At 48.0% G+C, this 27,573-nt stretch overlaps 1 protein-coding gene across 1 annotated transcript; it reads left to right on the plus strand.

Moving 5' to 3' along the window:
- The first annotated feature begins 15,111 nt into the window (after window positions 1–15,111).
- On the plus strand, window positions 15,112–20,785 carry LOC119270461 (7-dehydrocholesterol reductase-like). The gene is made up of 13 exons (XM_037552467.1): window positions 15,112–15,376; window positions 15,471–15,696; window positions 15,834–15,889; window positions 17,269–17,371; window positions 17,454–17,519; window positions 17,700–17,813; window positions 18,015–18,141; window positions 19,270–19,370; window positions 19,498–19,623; window positions 19,708–19,772; window positions 19,901–19,982; window positions 20,067–20,149; window positions 20,290–20,785. Exons 1-13 carry the CDS (start codon window positions 15,228–15,230, stop codon window positions 20,354–20,356), a joined length of 1,365 nt encoding a protein of 454 aa, XP_037408364.1. The 5' UTR covers window positions 15,112–15,227; the 3' UTR covers window positions 20,357–20,785.
- Window positions 20,786–27,573: the final 6,788 nt, after the last annotated feature.

Below are 27,573 nucleotides of genomic sequence, written 5' to 3' on the forward strand. Positions count from 1 at the left end.
GGATGGCCACCGCAGCATCTGTCACGCTCGTAGCAGCCCCGGCCACCCCCGCGTCTCCCCCTCCCCTGGGCCGCAGATCCCTCCGCATCTTTGTGTGTGCTGCCGCCCGACAGCCCGACCGTGTGCGTCCATGACTTGCCACCGCCGCATCCTCACATTGGCGCTGCTTGCCGTCGCGCCAGCCACGTCCCAGGCAGGCGCACCTGACACGCCCGCCGAGCAGGAAGGTCGGGCGGCCCTCTCAATCATCTTCTTCAGCCGAGCATGGAGACCGGGCAGCCCTCTCACTCGTATTCTTCAGTCAGGCTTGGAGGCTGGACGCATCTAATTAAGACGCCACCGTCGGGGATCTTTGGCCGCCACACCAAGGAGCATGTGGTTTGCAGTGACAATCGCCGTGGTGGTTTTTGCAGGCACTGAACTCTAGATCAATATACTGCGGCGTCAAGTACATCTGTTCTGTATTCAGATTAAGTGTTTCATGGGTGTTCTTCTGTACTGCAACGTCAAGTACATCTTTTCCTTTTTTGTGGGTGAAGTACATCTGTTCATTACAATCGATGTAATCCAATGTTCAACATTCAGTTTAGGTATCTATCAAAATCTAACTCATGTAATAAAATGAGATGAACAATTCCATTACATTCCATCTCTCAAACCAAACACCAAGATGTAACCATTCCATTCCTCGGAACTGCTCATACCAAACATAAAGACGGAACTGACCCATTCTGGTGGAATGGAATCATGACATTCCGTTCCACTTCGTTCCCAAACCAAACACACCCTAATTCGCTTGTCAGTGCTTGTCCTAAAGCGGGCTGCTTTCGTCAACCTCTTAATCTGTCTGACTCCGATTATCAGGTTATTTCCCACTCATCTTCTGGCGAGTCGTCGGCTACTCAGCTCCCACCGCTCTAAACGGTGCTTGGGTAAGCTATATTTATTGTGATGTTTGTAGTATATTGCCTTAGAACATATGCTGTATTTAATTTTGTTATTCTTCTCAGGGCCAAACCTAGGCCGAGCAAGAAGGCCCGCCTGGATAAAGCGGCCGAAGAAGATGTCATTCTTGAACTAGGCACCACACCCAATCTTGAAGCGGCTATTCCTGAGGATATTCCCAATGATCCACCGCAGCCAGATGATGATCTTACTGCTGAGGAAATACCTACTGATACCTCGGGTCCTATCCATCAGCCCACAGGTTCCCTCCGGGTTGAAAGCTCCACCGGTCCTGCAAAACCTACTGACAAGCCAATAGCTCCAGTGCAAACCGGCGGTACCAATGATGATAAAGTTGTCATTACTGGCACTGGCCATACTGAGCCAAACAATCCTGTCGCTTTATCCAAACTTTCTGCCAATGAAGAATTAGCTGCTTTTGGCAAAGGCAAGTGGAATGCTGACCTGACGGCTTACGCTGCTCTGAACGCCCAAGATATCCATCTTGGCTATTTGAACCGGCTGTATACCAGCCGTGACTATGAAGCCGGTCTGGTTAACATGATGAAGGATAAATATGAGGTAACTTCCATATGCTCCTTCCTGCTTGTATGCTTTCATTCTTGCTGACTCTCCTAGCCCCTAAGGGCCGATTTGAAATATTCTTTCAAACCGGGACTTAATAATATGAATCTTGATGCTTTGAAATTTGCTGATGTAGTCCCCAAGGGCCGGTTCAACTTAGCTTAGTTAAACCGGTACTTTAAGTAATTGAAACTGCCGCATCAGAATACGTATGATAAAATAGCCATTAGCCCCCAAGTGCCAAGTTGAATACTTGTATTGAGCTTGGGACTTTGTAAACAATTGAAAGATGAAGATCAAATATGCATTAGCCCCCAAGTGCCAAGTTGAATACTTGTATTGAGCTTGGGACTTTGTAAAAATTTGAAAGATGGAGATTGAATATGCATTAGCCCCCAAGTGCTAAGCGCATAACTTGTTATGTGGTTGGTACTTGAATCCTTCTACCGATTTGTTGAAACATATATCTGTATGCCTGCAGGCGGAGCTGAAGGCGAAAGAAAGCCAAGTCATCGATCTGCGAGAAAACCTGAAAACCCAACAGGCGGAAACCTCCAAGGAAAAAGAGGAATTGGCCAGTGCCTTAAGCGCCATGGAACAACTTAAGGAGAACTTCAAGAAGAAACGGGCGGATTGGGCCACTGAAAAGTCCGCTTTGATCAAACGAGCAGAGGATGCCGAGGCTGAAACCAGTGACGGATGAACTGACCAGTATAAAGTGGCACGTTCATGCCATGACCACTGCTATCTTTGGTAAGCCAGCTTGCCTTCTGAATTGGTTCTGCCTTCTTACAGAGTCGCCGGTTTATTAACCTTTTATGGTATTTCAGGGACACGCATTGGTCACTTGGGGTCAGATGTGCGGAAGAAGTTGAAAGCCGTCTATACCTTGGTTGAACAATTGTATACTGGTGCCCAGCGGATCATCTGTACCGCGTCTCATAACAAACCTCCGCCCACTTTGATTCAAGATACTTTGATGAAACTGTCAGTGCTTCCTGCCCGGGTTGAAGAGCTGAAGAAATCTGCTGCTCGAACCGGTGCAATCAATGCTTTAATCCGGGCAAAAGCTTGGGTGCCGGATTTTGATCCTATTGAAGCGGCTCAGGGTTATCCCAGTTTGAAGGAAGACGGGTCAGAATTTGGTGAAGCGGATCTGCGAGCCATAAACCGGGAGGTACGTCCGCTAGCTTGTCAACTGGCTGAGGAAGCAGATTTGTCTCATTATCAAGCCCAATATGACAGCCAGAACAAGCAAATAGCTGCACCAATCCATGAATCGGAAAACCTGATCCCTCCAATCCGTAAGCATACTTACGCTCCCGATATTGACCCGTCTTCGCTAATCCATGACGAAGCTGTTTTTCAAGCATTGATGGGAATCGACTGGACAACTGTGGATTTTCAGCCACTAGGTAGAGAAACGGAAGCTGAAGCGGCGCAGGATGACCCACAACCATCAGGCCAGACTGGTGGCCAAGCTTAAACCGGAAGCCGGTTTTAAAACTGTCTCTCCTCTGTGAAAAACAATTATGTTATTATGGGCACCATGTTGCCTTGTAATAGGCTAGCTGATACCTTTGATGTTGATATGCCTTCGCGCATAACTTGTTCTTCCTGTGGTAATGAACTTTCCAAAATACTTTCTGAAATAAGAAATTCGTTAAGTGCCACCGCGGTTGTACCGTCAGGCGGAATATGATGTTTGTATATATAAAGTCAAAACATCCAAAACAAAATTTTAAGTATATGATAAAAAATTTTGAGATACATAATACCTGCCACCATTGAGTGTGAAGTTGGCTTGGCCAACCTTGAAGCGGAGCTTTTGCAAACCCACACTGTTTGGAGGAAATAACAACTCCTGTATATGTATATGACATTGGTTACCATGCAAACCGTGCCGGGTTATAATGAACACCGTGTTACTCCATAAGAGGATGTTAACAACAAGGATCAAACCGGACAAATAGTCTTCGGATTGACGTGAACTGTGTTCCGTCAATTGATTGGTTAAAAAACTTTGTCGGTTTAAAGAACACAATAAAAAGCAAAAAAAAACCTTCAAAGAAAAGTATGAAGCAAAAGCAATGACAAAAATGTTTGCCAAAAAAGATTTATTTAAGCTGATCAAATGGCGTAACCATGGCCAAACACGACCAAGCTCCCGTTAGGTGTAACTATGGTTCTAGTTAGCCAGGTCCCCAAGTGATTCTTGTGGCATTTATGCCGACCAAATGGCGTGGTCATGGTTCGGGTTCGACCAAGCCCCCAAGTGATTCTGTGGCCTTAGGCCGATCAAGAGGCATGACTGATTCAGACATGACCAAGTCCCCAAGTGATCTGGTGGCTTTTGCCTATCAACAGGCATGGTATTGGTTCGGACACGACCAATCCTCCAAGTGATATAACACGATGCTTTTAGCAAAGCGAACTCAAGGGGTAAACCGGAGGCTGCTTTAGAGCAACTCCGTGTAACCTCACATGATGTAAAAGAACAGATACCCCGCTTTAGCTGAGGTTCCGGTTTATTGTACTTAATCATAATATATACATTGTATGTACATAAGTATAGCCAATGGCTCAGGTATAGTAAGGCCGAAGATGAGCTATATTCCACGGCCTGTTAGTCTCTTCCTCTGATGTACGTGAGTCCTTATGCTCTCGAATATCGATCAGATAGTACGACCCGTTGTGCAGATTCTTGCTGACCACGAAAGGCCCCTCCCAAGGTGGGGATAGCTTATGCATATCAGTCTGATCTTGGATGAGCCAAAGCACCAAATCTCCTTCCTGGAAGGCTTTGGTTCTGACTCGGCGACTGTGATAACGACGAAGATCCTGCTGGTAAATCGCCGACCGGGCGGCCGTGATGTCACGCTCTTCATCCAACCGGTCCAAAGCATCTTGCCGTGCTGTCTCATTGTCCGCTTCAACATAAGCCGTGACACGAGGTGAGTCATGATGGATATCGCTGGGGAGAACCGCCTCCGCTCCATAAACCATGAAGAACGGTGTGTATCATGTTGATCTGTTGGGTGTTGTATTGATGCTCCATAACACAGATGGTAATTCTTCTACCCAACAACCCGGCGTTCTCTGCAAAGGAACCATGAGCCGGGGCTTGATGCCTCTCAAGATCTCTTGATTAGCTCTTTCTGCTTGACCATTGGACTGTGGATGTGCCACTGATGAAACGTCGAGCCAGATGTGCTCCCGTTCGCAGAACTCCTTCATAGCACCTTTCGATAAATTGGTACCATTATCTGTGATAATACTGTGCGGAAAGCCAAACCGGAAAATCACCTTTTTGATGAACTGAACTGCCGTGGCCGCATCACACTTGCTAACAGGTTCTGCCTCCACCCACTTTGTAAACTTGTCCACCGCCACCAGGAGGTGGGTCTTCTTATCTTTGGACCTTTTGAAAGGCCCAACCATATCCAACCCCCAAGTCGCAAACAGCCAAGTAATTGGAATCATCCTCAATTCTTGAGCCGGTACATGAGCACGTCTTGAAAACCTTTGGCAACCATCACATCGTCTGACCAGATCCTTCGCATCAGCATGAGCAGTTAACCAATAGAAACCATGGTGAAATGCTTTAGCCACCAGAGACTTTGAACCGGCGTGGTGACCACAATCTCCTTCGTGGATCTCCCGCAAAATTTCACGGCCTTCTTCAGGAGACACGCAACATTGAAAAGCTCCTGATACACTGCAATGATGCAACTCACCGTTGATGACAGCCATGGACTTGGATCGCCGGATTATCTGCCGGGCCAGAATCTCATCTTCTGGCAACTCGCCCCGGTTCTTGTACGCCAGATAAGGAAGCGTCCAATCCGGAATAATATGAAGAACTGCCACCAATTGAGCCTCCGGATCAGGAATGGCCAAATCCTCTTCACCAGGGATCTTCACCGACGGATTGTGCAGCACATCCAGAAAAACATTGGGTGGGACCGGTTTGCGCTGAGAGCCCAGCCGGCTTAAAGCGTCCGCCGCTTCATTTTTCCGCCGGTCCACGTGGTCCACCTGATAGCCTCTGAAATAACCTGCAACAATATCCACCTCACGATGATATGCTGCCATGAGTGGGTCCTTGGAGTCCCAAGTGCCAGACACTTGCTGAGCCACAAGGTCCGAATCACCAAACACTTAACTCGACTTATATTCATCTCCTTAGCCATCCGAAGACCATGGAGCAAGGCTTCATACTCAGCTGCATTGTTAGTACAAGGGAACATTAAACGGAGAACATAACAAAACTTATCACCTCGTGGGGAAGTTAATACGACTCCAGCCCCCGAGCCTTCCAACTGCCTGGATCCGTCAAAATGGATGGTCCAATACGTATGATCCGGCTTTTCTTCAGGTGCTTGCATTTTCGTCCAATAATTGATGAAATCAACAAGTTCTTGAGACTTAATCGCTGTCCGAGGCACATATTCCAAACCGTACGGCCCCAGCTCTATAGCCCACTTTGCAATCTGGCCAATTGCTTTTCGGTTCTGGATGATATCTCCCAAAGGAGCAGAACTGACCACCGTAATTGGGTGCCCTTGGAAGTATTGCTTAAGCTTCCGGCTTGCCATAAATACTCCGTACACCAGCTTCTGCCAATGTGGATACCTTTGCTTGGACTCAATGAGTACCTCGCTGATATAATAGACCGGACGTTGAACCGGATGCTCCTTACCTGCCTCCTTTCGTTCCACCACAATAGCCACGCTGACCGCACGAGCATTAGCAGCAACATATAGCAGTAACGGCTCCTTGTCAATGGGAGCGGCGAGCATAGGCGGATTGGCCAATTACCGCTTTAAGTCCTCAAATGCTTCATCAACAGCAGAACTCCAGATGAACTGATCCGTCTTCTTCAACATCTGATACAAAGGGATCGCCTTCTCACCAAGGCGGCTGATAAACCGGCTTAACGCGACAATCCGGCCTGCCAGGCGTTGAACATCATTGATACACTTCGGTTTAGCCAGGGAGGTGATGGCTGTGATCTTCTCCGGATTAGCCTCAATTCCCCTGTTGGACACCAGAAAACCCAATAACTTGCCCGCCGGTACACCGAAGATACACTTGTCCGGATTAAGCATCATTTTGTACGTCCTTAGGTTATCAAAGGTTTCCTTCAAATCATCAACCAGAGTCTCCTTCTCCCTGGATTTAACCACGATATCATCCACGTAAGCATGTACATTACGGCCAATCTGCTTGTGAAGACAATTTTGTACACACCGTTGATAAGTTGCCTGGGCACTTTTGAGCCCAAAGGGCATAGACACATAGCAGAAGGCTTCAAAGGGAGTTATGAATGCCGTCTTCTCCTGGTCCTTAACTGCCATTTTGATCTGATGATAGCCAGAATATGCATCCAAAAAACTTAAACGCTCACAACCCGCCGTAGCATCAATAATTTAATCAATATGGGGGAGGGCAAAAGGATCTGCTGGACAAGCCTTATTAAGATCTGTGTAATCCACACACATGCGCTAGGTGCCGTTTTTCTTAAGGACCAGCACCGGATTGGTAAGCCACTCAGGGTGAAAAACTTCAACAATAAAGCCAGCCGCTAAGAGCCTAGCTACCTCTTCTCCAATCGCCTTGCGTCTTTCTTCGTTAAACCGGCGGAGGAACTGTTTCACCGGTTTGTATTTAGGATCCACATTAAGGGTGTGCTCAGCGAGTTGCCTCGGTACACCTGGCATGTCAGAGGGATTCCATGCAAAAATGTCCCGATTCTCACGGATGAACTCGATGAGCGCGCTTTCCTATTTCGGATCCAAGTTGGCACTGATGCTGAACTGCTTGGATGAATCGCCAGGTACGAAGTCAACAAGCTTATTTTCTGCTACCGATTTGAACTTCAGGGCCGGATCATGCTCCATAGTTGGCTTCTTTAATGGAGTCATTTCCGCCGGATCAACATTGTCCTTATAATACTTCAGCTCCTCGGTGGCACAAACCGACTCTGTGTAGGCCGCATCTTCTTCCTCGCATTCCAAAGTGATTTTATGGCTTCCGTGAACCGTTATTGTCCCCTTGTGACCCGCATCTTGAGCTGCAAATACACATAACAGGGCCGTGCCATAAACTTGGCGTAGGCCGGTCGCCCAAACAGGGCGTGATATGGACTTTGGATTTTCACCACTTCAAATGTCAATGTCTCCGACCTGGAATCATGATCATCTCCAAAGGCCACTTCAAGAGCTATCTTACCAACAGGATATGCTGACTTGCCAGGTACCACACCGTGGAACACCGTATTAGACGGTTTGAGATTTTTATCTGTTAGTCCCATACGACGGAAGGTCTTATAGTACAAGATATTAATGCTGCTCCCTCCATCCATGAGCACTTTGATGAACTTGTAACCTCCCACCTGAGGTGCCACCACCAGAGCCACCTACCCAGATTATCAACCTGGGGAGGGTGATCCTCTCTGCTCCATATGATTGGCTGTTCAGACCAGCGTAGATAATGGGGCACGGCCGGTTCAACAGAGTTGACTGCCCGCTTCTGAACCTTCCGGTCTCGCTTGTCCAAACTAGTGGTGAAGACATGGTACTGCCCACTATTCAACTGCTTTGGGTTGCTCTGGTAACCTGACTGTTGTTGCTGTTGGTTGTAACCACCCTGATTGTTCTGATTATTTTGATTATTATGTTCGCCCGGATTACCATTAAATCCTGAACCGGAACTTCCTCCACCGTAACCCGGCCTAGATCCTGAGCCACCGCCGGAGCCGTGATCATACCGGAAAGCACTAGAATTCTTGAACTCCTGCATAATGAAGCAATCCTTCCAAAGGTGGTTTGCTGGCACCTCCTTCATTCCATGTCTTGGACAGGGCTGGCTCAGTAGATAATTTAGGCGGTCTGGGTTAGGGTTGGGTGCCCCACTACGATTTGGCGGTTTACCCCTGCGTCGCTGGCCCTTGTCCTGCACGTTGGTGTTAGCCACAAAGTCCATGTTACCATCCGCTTTACGCTTGCCTCCACCACCATTGCCTGCCAAGTGATGCTGCTGACCTTTGGAGTTGCTGTTCCTCTTTCCCTTCCCTGCCTTGTCGTCATCAGATTCGGGGTCCTTGGTACTATCAGAATCAGCATACTTTACCAAAGCAGCCATGAGGGTCCCCATGTCAGTGCAATGGCGCTTCATCCGTCCCAACTTCAGCTTTAGGGGCCCAAACCGGCAGTTGCCTTCTAGGGTTAAGACTGCGATGTCAGCGTTGATGCGGTCTGATGAATGCAGCACTTGTGAGACCCGGCGCACCCAATGAGTCGTTGATTCTCCTTCCTCCTGGACACAGGCAGCTAGGTCTACTATCGACATGGGTTGCTTACATGTATTCTTGAAATTACTGATAAACCGGACTCGTAATTGGGCCCATGAACTAATAGAATTGGCCGGTAAGCTTTTTAACCAAGTGCGGGCCGTTCCTTCAAGCATCATGGTGAAGTACTTCGCACATGCCGCATCATCTACATCAATCATCTCCATGGCCATCTCATAGCTCTCCACCCATGTCTTTGGGGGTTGATCCGCCGTGTAATTTGGTACCTTGCGCGGGCCCTTGAAATCCTTGGGCAGGCGCACATTGCGTAAAGCGGGGACAAGGCAAGGCACCCCCAAAGAGCTAGAAGTAACACCGGGTTCGACCGAAATAGTTGGACGAACCGGCGTAAGTTGCCGAGCCTGATACTGTGCGGCTAACCCGGCCTCCCTGCGTGCTCGGGCCTGGTCCACCACTTCAAGGTATGATATGGACTTTGGATTTTCACCACTTCAAACGTTACTGTCTCCGACCTGGAATCATGATCATCCCCAAAGGCCACTTCAAGAGCTATCTTACCAACGGGATATGCTGATCTGCCAGGCACTACACCGTGGAATACTGTATTGGACGGTTTGAGATTCTTATCTGTAAGTCCCATACGACGGAAGGTCTCATAGTATAGGATGTTAATGCTGCTTCCTCCATCCATGAGCACCTTGGTGAACTTATAACCTCCCACTTGAGGCGCCACCACCAGAGCTAACTGACCCGGATTATCGACATGGAGTGGGTGATCCTCTCTGCTCCATATGGTTGGCTGTTCAGACCAACGTAGATAACGGGGTGTGGCCGGTTCAACAGAGTTGACTGCCCGCCTCTGAACCTTCCGGTCTCGCTTGTCCAAGCTAGTGGTAAAGACATGGTACTGCCCATTACTCAACTGCTTTGGGTTTCTTTGGTAACCTGACTGTTGCTGCTGTTGGTTGTAACCACCCTGGTTGTTCTGACTATTTTGACCATTATGTCCGCCCGGATTACCATTAAATCCTGAACCGGAACTTCCTCCACCGTAACCCGGCCCGGACCCTGAGCCACCGCCAGATCCGTGATCATACCAGAAATTATTAGAATTCTTGAACTCCTGCATAATAAAGCAATCCTTCCAAAGGTGGTTTGTTGGCTCCTCCTTCGTCCCATGTCTTGGACAGGGCTGGCTTAGCAGATAGTTCAGGCGGTTTGGGTTGGGGTTGGGCGCTCCACTACGATTTTTCGGCCTACCCTTGCGTCGTTGGCCATTGTCCGTATGTTGGTATTAGCCACAAAATCCATGTTGCCATCCGCTTTACGCTTGCCTCCTCCGCCATTGCCTACCCAGTGATGCTGCTGACCTTTGGAGCTGCTGTTCTTCTTCCCCTTCCCTGTCTTGTCATCATCAGATTCGGGATCCTTGGTACTATCAGAATCAGCATATTTTACCAAAGCGGCCATGAGGGTCCCCATGTCGGTGCAATGACGCTTCATCTGTCCCAATTTCAACTTTAGGGGCCCAAACCGGCAGTTGCCTTCTAGGGTTAATACTGTGGTGTCAGCGTTGATGCGGTCTGAGGAGTGCAACACTTGTGAAACCCGGCGCACCCAATGAGTCGTTGACTCTCCTTCCTCCTGGAAGCATGCAGCTAAGTCCACTATCGACATAGGTTGTTTACAGGTATCCTTGAAATTGTTGATAAACCGGGCTCGTAATTGGGCCCATGAACTGATAGAATTAGCGGGCAAGCTTTTTAACCAAGTACGGGCCGTTCCTTCAAGCATCATGGTGAAGTATTTCGCACACGCCGTGTCATCCACATCAAGCATCTCCATGGCCATCTCATAGCTCTCTACCCATGTCTCTGGTGGTTGATCCGCCGTATAATTTGGTACCTTGCGTGGGCCTTTGAAATCCTTGGGCAAGCGCACGTTGCGTAAAGCGGGGACGAGGCAAGGCACCCCCAAAGAACTAGAAGTAACACCAGGTTCGATCAAAATGGTTGGACGAACCGGCGTGAGCTGCCGAGCCTGATGCTATGCGGCTAACTCGGCCTTCCTACGCGCTCGGGCCCGGTTCACCACTTCCTGAGCGTCATCAGCACCACCCGTCGGGTTGTTACCACAGGGTGCTCCACGTCGTTCATTACTCGACACTGCTGGTTCATCCATATGTCTGCTATAGCTCCGGCTTGGACGGGGGGTCGAGTGGATTCAGTCGCGGCTGTACGAGTATGCCTCCTGTTGGGCCAAAGCTGTCCTCAGAAATTCCTTGACCCGTCGCGTCTCTACTGCTTGCGGCGAGTCACCTTCAACTGGAATGGCCTCCAGTCGTGCAACAGCGGCAACAAGATTGTCCATTGGGTTGGAGTAGTGACCCGGAGGTGTTAAAGCATCTCGAGGTATAACGGTGTTTTGACGAGGCGGGTCCATCTGACGGGGCTGAACCAGTGCACCGGTCCCAGGGGCTTTTGCCCGGTTCCCCTCCAGCGGATTACTGGCTCTTGGTCCTGGAGTGTTGAAAAGGTCTCTGGCCTTGAAAACCGGAGGTAAGCGGGACCGGTGCTTCCTCCTCATGACTTCATGCGACGCGCTCTGATCCAACATAAGCCTGTAGGCATGTGCGTCTAAAGCGGCCCGCTCTGCGGCCATCCTGGTGTCTTCAGCCGTCAGATCCGTTTTGGCCTGGGTGATTTGTTCCTTTACCTTTGCAATCTCCGTGTTGTGAGCGTCCTGATCTGGCGAATTAACTACTGCCATAAGCACAGCCAACGCATCAAATAGTTCTGATAGAACCTGAGCCAGTGGGCGCACAGGGCCTCCCGCCCCGGCAACCGTTGCCGCTGCTGAACCGGAGATCGTTGCCGCGGCTGTCGAAGAGTGAAGCGCTGCTTGTGTTCCGGTCATGAATATTCCAACCCGGTTAGGCAGATCAGAGGGGTCCGGAATACTGTCGCCATCGGAACAGCTCTCAATCCGGCCATCTTGTAGCTGATAAAGAGATTCGGTTTCTCCAGTCGAAGATTCGTCACTAGAATGAACGGCAGTCGCCCCGCGAAGCTCCGATCCATCCTCATAACTCCCTCCATGGATCATTCCCACGAAAGCACGCTTCATGGCCGGTTTAACCCGGGCGGATCGCGTACGCTGAGCCGTCTCGATGAGGTCGGTGCAGATGTCCGGCTCAGGGCCCGGTTCACTGATCTTGCCAATGAAAACGTGAATGCTACCAAAGGGGACCCGGTACCCGTACTCAATTGAGCCGGCCTCGGGGCCCCAGCCTGCGCCGTCGATGTAGAGTTTGCAGCGACGACTCTTAGTCATCCGGCCTACAACGTAGCCCTCAAGTCCTTCAAAGCGGCCCTCCAAGAACCGGAAACCATCGTGCGATAGCCCCACGGTGGACGCCAACTGTCGTGGTTTTGTCATGACAGATGTCCTAGAGAAAGGACTTAGTCGTGGAGCCATCGCTACGGGTTAGCTTGAAGGGGTTAAAGCGGACACAAGGACGCGAGAGAGTTTATACTAGTTCGGCCCCTTCAATGAAGGTAAAAGCCTACGTCTAGTTGTGATGGAATTGATGGGTGTTTCAATGACTAGGGAGCAAATAAGCTTCACCTATGTCTCGAGTTGTTGTCTGTCTTTGAACCGCCGTCGGGTCGTCCCCTTATATACATGGGGACGCCCGTCGGTTTACAGAGTCCCGATACCAGCTCATAGATGCGTCCGGTTCGGTCTCCACTATTCCTAACTTATAACACAAGTTACATACCGACGCCAGTTTATAGCTATAGGCCTTAAACCGATTATGGGCCTTTAGCCCCCATCTGCCCTCATGGGCTTTTATCACACTCAACTACTGATGAAGTTAACCCAGCTTGTCCTGGCCGGTTTACGCCCAGTAGTAATATCCCCAACAATAGGCGTGTCATGTTTCCTAGTGTTTATCGTCTTATTGAGTTGGCATCGCTACAACCTGTAGCGACCGCAACAGTTGAAAGTGACCATTCACTGTCAATAAAAATCATCAAGACTGAGTTGCGCTTCATTATGGATATGTTTTAGGTTATTTTTCGTTTGTAGTATGTATTGACTCTTTCAGTTTGCATAAAAAAATTTCTTTTCTTAAGACTTCGCCACACCTTAATTTTTTTTCGTCCTCCGCCTCTGTTTTGTCCCCTAGTTTGTCACTGGGATATGGAGCACCGCAAGATTGAACCAATTACAATGCACCTCTCCCATTGCAAGATAAATCAATCTAGTTGGCAAAACCAAACGGATAAATCGAAGAGAAATACAAAGATATAATAATCATGCATTAAAGAATTCAAAGAAGACTAAATTAATATTGATGAATAATCTGATCATAAACCCACAATTCATCGGATCCCAACAAACACCGCAAAAAAATTACATCAAATAGATCTCCAAGAACATCGAGGAGAACATTGTATTCAAGATCAAAGAGAGAGAAGAAGCCATCTAGCTACTAGCTATGGACCCGTAGGTCTATGGTAAACTACTCACACATCATCGGAAGGACAACAAGGTTGATGTAGAAGCCTTCCGTGATCGATTCCCCCTCCGACAGGATGCCGGAAAAGGCATCCAAATGGGATCACGGAAGAATAGAAACTTGCGACGACGAAAAAAGTATTTTGGGTCGCTCTCTATTGGTTTTCCGATTTTAGATAATTTATAGAGGTGGAATTAGGTCAAACGGAGCCACGAGGGGCCCACAAGGCACTAGGGCGCGCCCTGTTGCCTTTCGGTCTCCTTATTTGCCTTCTGGTCTCCCCCCGAAGCTTCTATGGTCTCTCTTGTCTAGAAAAAATCGTCAAAAAGTTTCGTAGAGTTTGGGCTTCGTTTGGTACTGATTTCCTGGAAAACCAAAAACAGGCAAAAAGAAAACAGCAACTAACACTTGGCACTAGGTTAATAGGTTAGTCCAGAAAAATGATATATAATTGCGTATAAAACATCCAAGATTGATACTATAATAGCATGAAATAATAAAAAATTATAGATATGTTGGAAACGTATCAAAGAAGCCCACCGTTCAAACTCGATGTCAGCTCCAAGTGGTAGAGATGGGGCAACGCATCGACGATCTCACGGCGACGCTCAAGGCTATCCAAGAGTAGAACGTAGCGATCTAGAAAGAGATGATGGCATTTAACACCCTGTTCGAGGCACTCAAGCCTTCCATCAATGAGTTGGCAGAGTGGAGAAGAATAAAGACAAAGTAAAGACGGTTTTCTCGCGTAGTTTCACTCTCTTCATTTGAGTCCGAGGACCACCGTTCTATTTAAATGGGGTTCAAGTGTTTCGGGACTTATGTATGTGCTGATGCTTAACCGAATTATATCCCAAGTGAGTTGAGAGAAATATGTACGTGCGATGAGTTATTACTCACAAGCCAGACGCGAAGTTCTTCTGGTCTTTAAGAGAAATGCTCTAGCAGTGGAGTCAGCTTTATCTGTTCCTCAAGTAAAGTTGTCGTGTGAGTTTGAAATCCAGCCGTTAAAACACATGTCGGTTGTTCATTGGCTGGCCCACATGCCCCGATTGTTTCTGGTCCGTTGCTCCGTTTGAATTTTCCGACGAGTGTTTGTCTGAGCACCTCTCTACGAGAGATTTGAGTGAATCCATTGAGAGAAAACCCGAAATCCTAAATTTAGATGTCTTGCATTGTGAGCAGGATTGGTAAAGCAGTTGACCTGTTCTTCTCCATGGCTCAACCAAGGCCTGAGAGAGAATCAATGTCGATGCGACACATGGCACAGAACGGGCCCATCTCCACCACAGGCCAGCCACCGAGCAAGAGATCTGTCGTTTCTCAAAAAGAAAAAGAAAAAGAGAGCAAGAGAAGAGATCTGTCACGTAGCACGTACTATAATAAAGAGCCAAATACCACTTGGCTCCACGAGCGCATGAGTTAATTTTACGCCACGGCACGCCTCCCTTTTCCGTCCATGGGGATGTTGCTGTACGCTCACGCCAAACGTCCTGTGTGCCCTAAATGAGCCACGTCACCCTCACTCCACCTGGCCGCTGTCATGGTCCCCAGCAGTACAGCTGACAACCTCAGCATATGCCCGTAGTACATCGCTCCGGACGTACGAAATCTTCTGGACGGCGAAAGTTCAACGCGCCGGGCGATCGGACGGCCCAGGAGCGCCCGCGCGACGTGGCCGAGCCGCTCTCCCCAGTCGCGTCTTCGTCTTCTTTAAACAGGCGCGCACACGCAAAGATGCTGTTTTTCGCTCCGGACGGTAGCGGCGGCGGCGGCGGCGGTGGCCACAGATCCACCCATCCTTAAAAAACAGTCGTCGCCCCAGTCGGTCCACTCCCCCGCGCCGCCGACGACGCCATGGCGAAGCAGAAGCAGCAGCAGCAGCCCAAGCCCGCCGCCGACGCCGCGCCGCAGCCCCGGGAGTTCAAGACGGCGCACTCGCCCTGGTTCACCTACGCCTCCATGGTCACGCTCTTCTCCCTCTGTCCGCCATTCGTCATCCTCCTGTGAGTCCCCTCCCCCCTCTCCTCGCAGATCCAGCCCGCTCACCACCCCCCACCCGAATCTAACTCTCTCCCGCTCTGGGGCTCATGCTCGCAGGTGGTACACGGTTGTGCACGCGGACGGATCGGTGGCGCGCACCTACGAGCACCTCCGCGACCACGGGATCCTGGAGGGGCTCAAGGCCATCTGGCCCATGCCCACCGTGCTCGCCGGGAAGATCATCCTCGGCTTCGCTCTCTTCGAGGCCGCCCTGCAGCTGCTCCTTCCCGGGAAGCGCTTCGAGGGGCCCATCTCGCCTGCCGGGAATGTGCCCGTCTACAAGGTCCGCCCTTCTATTCCGGCCGAGCCACTCTTTTACTGGACATTTCGATTCCTACTCTTGGTCTGCAGCTAAATACTGTACTTACTAAACAGAAGCCTGCAGCGCCAGTATCGCTGATCCTTTCTTCTCTTTTTCAGGCAAATGGCTTACTAGCATATGCAGTGACTTTGGTCACCTACCTAAGCCTGTGGTGGTAAGAAGACCACCTTGTTTTCTTCTCTTGTGTGGACTGCCTACTGATTACCTTCAGATTACATCACTCGTCATTTCCGCGGTTTCATCTCCCTGAACAATCGAACGAATTGTCTACTTGCGCCTACTTGCATTGATCATTTGACGGTTCTGGCAGTAAACCATTTGAGGAAAAACAATTATGGTAGCTACTGGTTTTGGACATAGGCATAAAACTGATCCCTACAATTTTTTTTATTTGTTGCTTTTATTGGGTTGCCTTCTCCGAAGTAAGAGTGATTTCTTAGTAAGAGAAATATGGCACTTAGTCATAATGCCATAGGGCCTGAGCCGCCCGAAAATTTCAACGACTTCATCCTCACTTTTCCCAAAAGGGTTAACCAAAAGTTGTTAGGCGATTCCATGTGGCTTACATGCTGCTCATGTGTGTTAAATGTACTAAAATGGGAGTTGTCACTAACCTTGCATGCTCAACACACCAGCCACTCAGGCTCTCTAAACCTGGGCCAGTATGTTGCACTAGGTCTTCTTTTAGGTTTTCAGAATTTTATCCCTTATGCAGTAGTCAGAGATTGATGGACATGTTGCTTTGATGCAGATGACTATAATGTTTAATTGTTTCAAAAAAAAAGGCTCCTTAGGGTATAGTTGTATGTTTGAGCCTGCTACATTGCACCCAAGAGGTTGGAACATGATATAACAGCAGTTATGAACTATGCATTGGTGTCTGATAATGTTCAAGTATGATTTGAAATGCATTTAAGATATCTGTGAAGTCATTCCTGGCTCCCTGTTTCTTCTCTCTCAAAGATGTTACAAGTCATACCTGTGATTCATAAACGTTTGCATGCGTATATATTTCTCTTTACAGCTTCTGCGTGCATGCTGGTTTTCGTTCTGTCTTTTGCATATAGAGCAAAATCGTTGGAGCCTCTGATATTGCTGAATCTTTCTTAACGCAAATTTTATACTCATGCGTGTCAGGCACATATATCATATACTTGTACATTTCCAAATCCAATTGTAGTGATTTGTGATTATTGACTTTTGTTTTGCCACCATCGTGTAATTTCAAGTTCATGATAGATACTCCCCCCTCCTTAGCTATATTTCAATGGACCTGGGAGTCTCTGTTTTAAAATGCTTTCAATACCATATGGATAAGCATGCTCATTTCTCGTTAACTTTTTTATCCGTGCGAATGCTGTGGACAAACATAACGAAGAAGAGGGAGTTTCTGAATTAATTGAGCTTGCTTTCTCTCCACGAGCTTATTGCAGGCATTTAAAATATGTGTTCGAGGCCTCTTAGATTTTGTCCACTATGGGTAGTTTGTACTATATTTTATATCACCACTCGTTAACAAAAAAATTGTTTCAGGTTTGGAATATTTAACCCTGCAATAGTATATGATCACCTGGGAGAGATATACTCGGCTCTGGTCTTTGGAAGCCTTGTGTTCTGTTTATGCCTGTACATAAAGGTGGGCTTATTTTGCAGATCTTTGTTTGCCCATACTTATATACTGCGCTTCCTTTGTTGATGGAAATTTATTTTCCTTTTAGGGTCATGTAGCACCATCTTCATCTGATTCTGGATCCTCAGGGAATGCGTTCATTGATTTCTACTGGGTAAGTGCCATGAAATCCATATGATGTATTCTTACATTGCCTGGAGTTAGGTGCTATTTTCTGTGGACCACTGGCACCGTGATATTTGACTTTTGTCCAGCTTAGACTGTTTAGGGCCTGTTTGGATTGGGGGTAGAACATGGGTTTGTTGATCAATGTATCTAACATGCACATTTTCAGGGAATGGAACTGTATCCTCGGATTGGTAAGCATTTCGATATCAAAGTCTTCACAAACTGCCGTTTTGGGATGATGTCCTGGGCTGTTCTTGCTGTCACCTACTGCATAAAGCAGGTCAGGACATTATAATATTCTTATGATGTACACTAGTTCCAGTCAAACAGAATGCTTTTGCACTGTCTGCCATCCAGCTTCTTGTATCTTTGTGCATTTTTTCGTTCACGAGTTATATTCTCTATTAATACTTAATATTATATATATTGTGATGTAGCTATCTATTAAACTCTACTGATTTCTGTGAACTGTGCGATGCAGTATGAAATGAATGGCCGAGTTGCAGACTCCATGCTTGTGAATACTGCACTGATGTTGATCTATATCACAAAGTTTTTCTGGTGGGAGTCTGGATATTGGTGTACTATGGACATTGCGCATGATAGAGGTAGGCAGAGTTCATCTGTTTAATGGATATAATGGAATCATCATTTCAGGCACCAATTCAACATGAAAATTCCGAAAATATTTTATGATATAGCATTTGAACTCAAGGTGTGTATTCACTACGAATAGGATAATGTGTGTATATTTTCCTTTTAATTTATCATTTGACATATTTTCTCAATTTTCTTTTACTTTTAATACGAAATTATGAACTGTAGGGAGAGACTTTTCGTTTGAATTGCTCATGTTAATATTAACCCCCCCACCACAAACAATGATAGCATAACAGTGCTTCAGCCTGAAGGGTGATTGCACTGGACGTATGGTAGTCTATAATTGCAAGAATCTTGTTGCATGGTACTAAGTTTGCAAAGATGATTTTCTTCAGTCACCATCTTTTCGATCAAAATTCTGCATGCATGTTTAATCGGTTCTTAGGCCGGTTTGTTTGCAATCCATGTCAAATACTCCCTCTGTAAAGAAATATAAGACCTTTTAGATCACTACTTAGTGAATTAAAAGGTCTTATATTTCTTTACAGAGGGAGTACAAGTGAAGGAGATGGTTACTCCAAACTCCCATATTCTTGCTTCAGCTAGAGACTTTAATCTAACAATGCCCCACAAGGCTCGTAATGCCTTCCTTGCCAAGCGCTCTCAACAACTCTATAGTAGAAGTAAAAATCTTATTTAGTAATTCAAATAAAGGGCAACCTGGTGCATGTAGCTCCCGCTTGCGCAGGGTCCAGGGAAGGGTCCGACCACTTTGGGTCTATAGTACGCAGCCTTTCCCTACATTTCTGTAAGAGGCTGTTTCCAGGTCTATCAGTGAAATTTGTTATCATGATTTTCAAAGGAATATACTACTACAAAGTGAAGTTCAAGCCATGCTAATACGTTCTTATCAAGGCTACATCACCTAACCAAGACAAAATTAAGAAAAAGTAACAATGGAAGGTGGTTACTACTTCTGTCAAAGCATATTGCGGCGTGTCATGATAGGATTAGTAGTATGTTATTGTGATTAAATTATGTGTTACTCAGATTTTAGCTTGCAAAGGTGCATTCTATTTTGTTCTGTCCAGAACTCCAGATCTTCTCTATTATCTGTCTGACATCATTTTCTACAGCTGGTTTCTACATTTGCTGGGGATGCTTAGTATGGGTTCCATCAACTTACACCTCTCCTGGAATGTACCTTGTCAATCATCCTGTGAATTTGGGTCCCCAGGTTATTCTTTAACATAACCTTTCTCTGATATACTTTGGTTTTGTAGTATTTTGATACTTTTTGTCACTTGCGTATTCACGATTTTAGTTCTAGCAGTTGAACGGAATATTCGTTAATCCTGTTGCAGCTAGCAATCTCGATTCTCCTCGCTGGAATATTGTGCATATACATAAACTATGACTGTGATCGTCAGCGCCAAGAATTTCGCCGGACAAATGGGAAAGCCTCAGTCTGGGGAAAAGCCCCGTCAAAGGTAGAATTTTTTTACCTCTAAAATAGCCAAAAATGCTTTCATGCTTGTTAGTCTGCTTATGTCTTTATTTTGGTGGAACTTCAGATTGTTGCTAACTATCAGACCACAAAAGGAGAAACGAAAACCAGTCTTCTCTTGACTTCTGGATGGTGAGTCTAAGATTCAGTTCCCTTTCTTTCACATTGTTCATGAAAAGAGAATTATGTGATCATGTATATGCATAGATAACAGCCCTTTGGGCATGCACCTTCTTTTTGTCTATTTCTATCCTGGATAGGTGGGGCTTTTCTCGTCACTTTCACTATGTCCCAGAGATACTGGCAGCATTTTTCTGGAGCGTTCCAGCTCTTTTTGATCATGTAAGCATGTCCTGATCTTGCTAATATCACAAGGTTAATAAGTCATGATTTTATTAATTGTGTTTGCTTTCGGTTCACTTGCAGTTTCTGCCATACTTCTATGTGCTACATCTAACCATTCTACTGCTTGACCGAGCAAAGAGGGATGATGACAGATGCTCAACAAAGTACGTAAACAATCTTCCAGTCATCTGCATAGCTAGCATCGACAGAGAACCTTATCTTTAAATTGCTCGGACGCTTATTTTGTTAGTTTTCAGTTCTCTGGTTTTTGTGCCTGATAGACTCATCTTCTTTTTCCTGAAAGGTACGGCAAGTACTGGAAGATGTACTGCAACAGAGTACCGTACAGGGTTGTTCCTGGTATTTACTGAATGGTGTGCTCTCCAACTCATGAGGAGAAAGTAACTAAGCTGCTGAGGTGTTTCTCTCCCTCTTCAGCGGCCCTGGTACTATCAGCATTTGTGTTGTAACGATGTCATTAGCTTTGATGCGTGCAGTGGTAGGTTGTATGTACCCTTCACATGGGCCGTTTGATGCTCCGCTACTATGATAGGAGGAATCGAGCGTAATCTTCTTCTAGTGTGTATTCAAGCTTTTTTGCATGATTTTAGTAGCTAGCACGGCAATGAAAATGAACTGCCATGTTCTCTAGTTTTTATTAATATTCTTATTATTGAGAGAGCTATGTTCTCTAGGTTTTCTATTTTTAGAGGGAGATTCATTGTTCTCTACTTTGACTTTGAGTACTCTTGCAGCAAGAGTATATTAATTCATAAACTATTGTTATGATCGGAAAAGCATAGCCCCGAAACAAATTTTTCGCTTGCTAATCTCTTGATGTGGTAGCTGTATGTACTGAAGAGAGGAGCTGTGGGGTATATAAGCTCCAGAGTAAGGCACGCGAAATCGACAACTATTATATCAGGAATTTGGGGTTTACAGGCTGTTTCTGATGTACAGCCTGTGTCGCTTCAGGAAGTATTAAAGTCTTGTAACAGCTCAACTTTTTTTACAACGATTTGTTGGTAATTTTCTCTCTGAACAGAACTTGTCGTTCACAGACCGGATGAGAAGGGATTTTCCTAGTTAAATCGGGCAAGAATGACACAAGCTTTTCATATACTTCACCTATGCATGGGAGGTCACTTTGGCATTCATGCTGCTTATTAGAGGATTCATAAGTAGTTCACCTTGTGAAGCCTGAAACGAGGTGCCATTGATTTTGTTACACGATGCAATTGGTGCCATCAAACAATGCATGAACATTGTAAGCCACATTGTCATCGACGAACACTTTGTTTACACTTTCTTCGCCGAGAAACCTTCGAGCACTTGGGTTCAGTATCAGTGGTGGTCTGCTTATCTGGCCCAGGGAACTCAGGCGCGACGTAGGGCAGAAACCAGCAGCCGAGGCGCAGAAACGAGCAGTCATCGTGCAAGTTGGACGGCGGCAGGTCGTCGTCCCAGTAAGGCAGTAAGACACCTGCCAGCTCTCCGGCGTCGGCGTTGGCCTACCGCAGCGGGGCTTGTACAGCCACGGGACACACAGGCCGCTGTTTCCCCTCACCAAGATCGCCGTGTCCCCCTTGTTCGCTGCCGGGATCCACCGGCCCTCGCGCTCGTCGTAGCTCGACACCTTCGTCTTCATCATCCCGAAGTACGGTCTGCCCCCGTGAGTGTCAAGGGTGCTCACCCTCAGAAGCTCGTCTCTGGTCGTCGACTCCGCGAGCACCGCCCACACCGGCTCAGCCAGTGGGCTAACGGAGCGGACACAAAGCCAGCGTATTCTGCGTCCTCTTTGTCTGTCTCTGTCCACTGCACGTCCCCCCTAGCCCACCTGGCATTCACCCACCCATCCTTATTCTCTTTCTCTCTCACACTGGCCCACCACTCACCCCGCCACAGCCGCTCCTCCGAATGCCAACCGTGGCACCGCCGCGCGCCGGTAACGTGCACCACCACGTCGCCCGGCCACCTCGCCGGAGACGTGTACCACTGCGCGCCGAGGTACACCAGCTCCGATGCCGAGGCGGTTGCCCCTTCCGCAAGAGCCGCGGCGGCAGCAGGGCGCGAGGAGGTCGACGTTGTCCCTTCGGATTTTGTGCCTTGGTTGTCGTGCCCGCTGTGCCGCAGGACGCGAGGAGCGGGAAAATATCTAGTGCTACCAATCTTTAGGTGCTACCATGATACAAGATTTTGGGCCGTCGGATTCTCAGATCAGACGGCTCTCAACAACTCTGCAACGTTTGCAAAAAAGCCTACAAGGAGTCCAAAAATCACGCACAGGTCCAGCTGATCCCACATCTCCTAGATGCCGTCCGTTTTAAGAATCCGACGGCCCAGATGCCCGTATCACGGTAGCATCTAAGTCTTGGTAGCACCAGATACTCTCCCCGCGAGGAGCAACAACACTGTAGTGCCCGAGCAAGGCGCTGGCGGAGGCCCCGAGGTCGTGTGGGTGGCTGCGGGAGTACGTGGACGGGTGTCGGTGCGGATGCGAGCGGGGACAAGGGACGACGGGACACATGCGCCATGGGTGGGCACGGCGGGCACAGGGATACGACATGGTAGGACGTGAACACCGCGAGCGGGGCGCGGCGGCGGAGTGCTGCGTGGCGGGGCGCAGCCGAACTAAAGGGTGTGGCGGGACGGGAGCTGCGGGGCGGGGTGGGACCGAGTAGCAGGGCATGGCGGGGTGAGATGTGGGGCGGGGCACAACATGGGAGCTCGCCCACCAGGTGTTCGTCTGAATGCCGGGGCGGACATGCCATAAAATGCGTCCGGCTCCGTTGGATGCATATGCCGACTCAAACGAAAAAATGGATACGAACGAACGGACGGGCAAGCTAAACAGACAAAATCGACATCTGTTTAGATCGCCGCGTTGGGAGTTGCTCTTAGGCCTGGATGAAATTCGAAAGAGGAAACAGTCGAAAAATGAAGTAGAACGTCCCTGTACATGCACGTTCCCGTTGTCCCGTATCGGCGAAATCTGGCGGTGTGCGGTTCACCGGTTTGTCTGGTCGCAAAAAAAGTACATCAATCATGCATGCTGCCAATTGCATGGGGCCGGCGTCCCCTTTCGGAAACAACCCCAGCTCGATTGTACAGCGATCAGAAAGAGGCAATCAGAACTAGCATGTCACGTTGGCTGGTGTACGTCCTCAACCTGCTGGCAACAATAATAATCAAGGTAATAGCACCCGAGGTACCTGACTTGCACAGGATGTGATGATCTAGTCTCAAACTTGCAAAACTTGACCAAGCCATACCCTAACTTGCATCTCATGTGATGTTTTAGTCCCAGGCCAATCACAGCTCACCAATTGGCTGGGCCGGCCAGCGCGCGCATTTTTTCACAAAACCCCCTGTCGTTTCCCTGAATCAACCCACACTCACCCCCCACCTGAATTAAATCTGTTGGAATCGAGTTCACGTCCGTTCGAGAGGGATGAGCTGGCCGCTGTCGGGGTGACAGAGCTCATGGGCTGGCGGGGCGATGGTGACGTTAGCGACGGAGGCGTCGTCGCCGCCGTTCGCCGGCGGCGTGGAGACGCCGGCATCTGCTCATCTCGTCCGGCCGTTGGGTGCATTCCCTCCTGATTACTGTGAGCTCGACGCCCCGTCTCTGCTTTCTTTTCCTCCCTCTCCTCTCCTCTGCTTTAATCCTCTGAGCTCGTCGCCCCGCCGTTTGCAGCTCGAATCGCGTCCATTTGTGCTCGAATCGGGGTCGTCTAGTGGTGTTTTTGAGTAGGGTCATGTATGGCGAAGTGGAGCTAGGGTTTCGGCCGATGAAATTAGGTTTGGGTTCGACACGATAGCTAGGGTTTATGGCGGACAAATTAGATGTTAATGCCTTTGTAGTTGGCTTTTCGTTCTGCTTTAGCATGTACTCTACTCAAGCATCTGTTCGTGTTGTGAAATTTAACTACTTTATGCAATTGAAGATGTTTTGTACCGAGTATAAACTTGGCTATTTTGTTACACCATTTAGTGAGTGTTTTGGTAATGCTAATGGTATGTGCAACTAAGTTTCAGTGAATTGAATGGTTTGTGTTAATGTTGTGCTAATATTGTATTTCATTTATGGTTAGTTTATATTTAGTTCACTGAATATGTTCAGTTATCTGTAGTTCAGTGAATATGTTCAGTTAATGTAGTTAACTGAATATTTTCTGTTACTGTAGTTAACTTAATCTTTTTTAGATTACTGTAGGTAACTGAAAGGTTCAGTTAACTGAACCTTAAGCTATTGTTCAAGTATGTTAAATCTTTGTTTATTCTGTTAACTGAATATTTGTTTTTCAACTGATGCATCTTTTTTTTAATACAGTGTGTGATGCAGCAAATGGAGAAAGTGTGGACAGTCCATTTTTTACACTGGAACCTGAGCATGGTGGAATTTTCTGTGGCCTAATCAGAAACCTAGAGTACTGGAACCCTTCTATTGAGGTGCTAGACTTTGTTGACTCTGGCACTTTCTCTTATGCATTCCTTGAACAACACTTGGTTTGGTTGGGATATCCTGTGAGTGAGCACATCATTTACTTCAGCAAACCAAATAAACCAATCTCAGATGGTTTGATCAGAATTAGCAGTGATGAGGATGTGCAGCATATGATCAGAGCTAGTGCTGAGCATAAGATGCTTGTAGTCATGGTTGACCATGCAGATTTCATCAGCAACTTCAGGTCTGACTTGGTGTGCACATTGCACCTATCTTTCATAACATCAACAACAAGTTTTGCAGCAGCAAGTGCATCCCCTTCCCATAGCCTAGTTTCAGTCTTTGTAGAAGATCCTTTGTCAGAGATTGCAGCAAATGAAACAGGCCCAGAGATTTTTCTTATTGATGGTGCTGAGTAAAACATGCTAACTGAAGATCCCTTGTTAGAGATTGCACCAATTGGAACAGACCCACAGAGTTTGCTTATTGAGCGTGCTGAGCACAACATGCTAACTGAAGATGGAGAAATAGTTATTGAAGATGTAGTTGTTTCATATTCTGATTTCAGTGACAGTGACTATGACATAGATGATGGTGATGATGATCTTTATGATGACAGCATTGACTTTGATGTTGATGAAGAAGCTGATCAGGATGAGGATGATGTGGATCCTGAATACTTGCTTGAGGATGAAGATCTCAACCTATCAACTGGGCAAGCAGATGAACTTAGGTACAAGTTTAAAGCTTTCAATGCAAAGGTGGACATGATTTCCCCTGTGTTTAAAGTAGGGATGGTATTTGCTGATGTGGTTGAGCTAAGACATGCACTAACTGCATATTCAGTTAGAAACAGAGTGCAGATCAAGAAGATAAAAGATGAGACTTGAAGCAGTTTGTGAAGATGGTTGCCCATGGTATCTGTATGCTGGCAATGGCAACAGGACAGGGGGGTTTGTCATCAAGACTTACTATGGAGAACATATGTGTCAGAAGAAATGGAAGATAAGGTCACTGACAGCAAAATTCCTGTGCAAGTATTTCATAAATGAGTTCGGAGATGACCAAAAGATGTCACTAGGTACATTTTCAAGAAAGATCATCAATAAATTTCATGTCACCCCTAATAGATGGAAGCTAGCTAGGGCAAGAGCTGCAGCACTTAAGGAGATCCATGGTGATGAAGTAGAGCAGTTCAGTAGGCTTAGTGACTATGGTCATGAATTGAGGAATACCAACCCTGGGTCTACATTTCTTCTGTCAACTGTGGTTGTTAGAGACAAAGACTTCCCACAGGGCAGGAAATGTCTGAAAACTCTATATTGGTCTTATGATGCATGCAAAAGGGGTTGCCTCAAGGGATGCAGACCTATTATTTTCATTGATGGTTGTCACATGAAAAATAGGTTTAAAGGAGTGTTGCTTAGTGCAATGGGTATTGATCCTAATGACTGCATTTTTTCCATTGCAATGGGTTGGGTAGAAGTAGAGTGCACCAGTTCTTGGGAGTGGTTTCGCACTACATTGAGAGATGACCTTAACATCACAAATACTGCTCCTTTCACTATTATGAGTGACAAGAAGAAAGGTTTGACAATGTTGTGCAAAAAATCTGGCCAGATGCTGAGCATAGGTTTTGTGTTAGGCATATTTATCAGAATTTCAATGAGAAGCACAAAGGAGAGCAACTGAAGCAAGATCTATGGGCCATTGCAAGAGCACCAAACAGGGTTAAGTGGAGCCAAAACTGTGAGAAAATAGATGGACACAGTGCAGCTGCCTTCCACTGGACTGAAAGACTTGGTCCAAAGACACGGTGTAAATAATTTTTAGTGTCTTTCCCAAGTGTGATATTCTGCTGAACAGTAACTCTGAAGTATTTAGAGCATCTCCAGCCGCGCCTCCAACAGGCCCCCAAGGCCGTTTTTCAGCGTCGACGCCGAAAAATCGGCCCAGTCGCGCCCCCACGAGCCTGTTTTTCGCTGGATTGGGCCGAAATTGGCACCGGCGCACCCAACCCGAACCCGGCGCGCTGGGGGGCGCCCGGGGGCGCCGGCTCGAACGTTTTGGCGCGAAAGAGTGGCGGGACCGGCGCGTCAGCGAGACGAAGGCTGGTCGTCCTCATCGTCTCGGTTTTCCCGCGGGGAATTAATGCCAGCATGCCATTGATTCACGGGTGGCGAAGTGCGGCGACGCCGCCCCGCCTTCCGCCACGCGTGTCACACGCGGCCGCCCCCGAGCCGCTATATAAGGTGCCCGTGGCCGCGCCGGTGAGGCACCCATCCATCGTCAATCCTCCCCCTCCTCGCCGCCGCAGTTCCTCCCCTCTCTACGCCATTCGATCCCCTCTCTCTACCCCCCGGCAACCATGAGCGCGAGGTACCCCGGCGACGCGGCGGTGGCCAAGGGTTTCGGCCGCCTCTCGTTGAATGAGTGGGAGGCAAACCTCCTTCACGAGTCCAAATACCCCGCGCCGCCCGACGTACGCCTTCCGTCGCGGTGGACGCTCAGCGTCGGCGGGGTCCCTGTCCCCCCCTGCCCGTCCCCGAGACGCCCTATTTCCACGCCGAGATCGAGCGTGCGCGGGCGTCCCTGACGGCCGCGGAGCGGGCGCTCCCGGAGTACGCCGCCGACAATCACGCGGCGTGGGCGCCCTAGTTCGAACGCCGACAGGAGGAGCGGCTCGTCTCCACGAACAACACGCCGATGTCGTGCGGCCGCAACAACAGCGAGGGTCACCGCCTGTGGTGCGGCGTCCCTGGCAGCACGCTCAGCGACGTCCTCGCGCACGTCGAGGACGGCAACGACCCGCCGCTCGAGTGAAGCAGCGCGCCGGGGCGAGGGGTCGAGCAGCGGTCGTGTCAAGGAGGAGAAGCATCGACCGTAGTTTAGGTTTTTTCCGTCCCTTTTATTCATGTAAAAACGGCTAAATTTTGCCAAAATTTGGTCGTGTTTGTTCAAATTGGATGAACTGCGGGGGCGTCTGGGGGCGACCTGGGGGCGGCGGCTGGGAACGTGCTCGCCCCCACGCCGAAAAAAACGCTGGCTCGCCCCCAAGCGGCGCTTTTTCGTGCCCTTGGGGGGCCGGACGGCTGGAGATGCTCTTAACAGCTACATTCTGGAGGGCAGAAAGATGCCAGT

The sequence above is a fragment of the Triticum dicoccoides genome, chromosome 3A (genome assembly GCF_002162155.2).
Source record: "Triticum dicoccoides isolate Atlit2015 ecotype Zavitan chromosome 3A, WEW_v2.0, whole genome shotgun sequence".
NCBI lineage: Eukaryota > Viridiplantae > Streptophyta > Magnoliopsida > Poales > Poaceae > Triticum > Triticum dicoccoides.

Bases quoted from the DNA above. Each gene is read 5' to 3' on its own strand.
- LOC119270461 (XM_037552467.1), top strand. From the start codon at position 15,228: ATGGCGAAGCAGAAGCAGCAGCAGCAGCCCAAGCCCGCCGCCGACGCC. The intron at 18,142-19,269 runs GTAGGCAGAGTT...CATTTTCTACAG, and splicing joins GGACATTGCGCATGATAGAG to CTGGTTTCTACATTTGCTGG. The intron at 19,773-19,900 runs GTGAGTCTAAGA...TATCCTGGATAG, and splicing joins CTTCTCTTGACTTCTGGATG to GTGGGGCTTTTCTCGTCACT.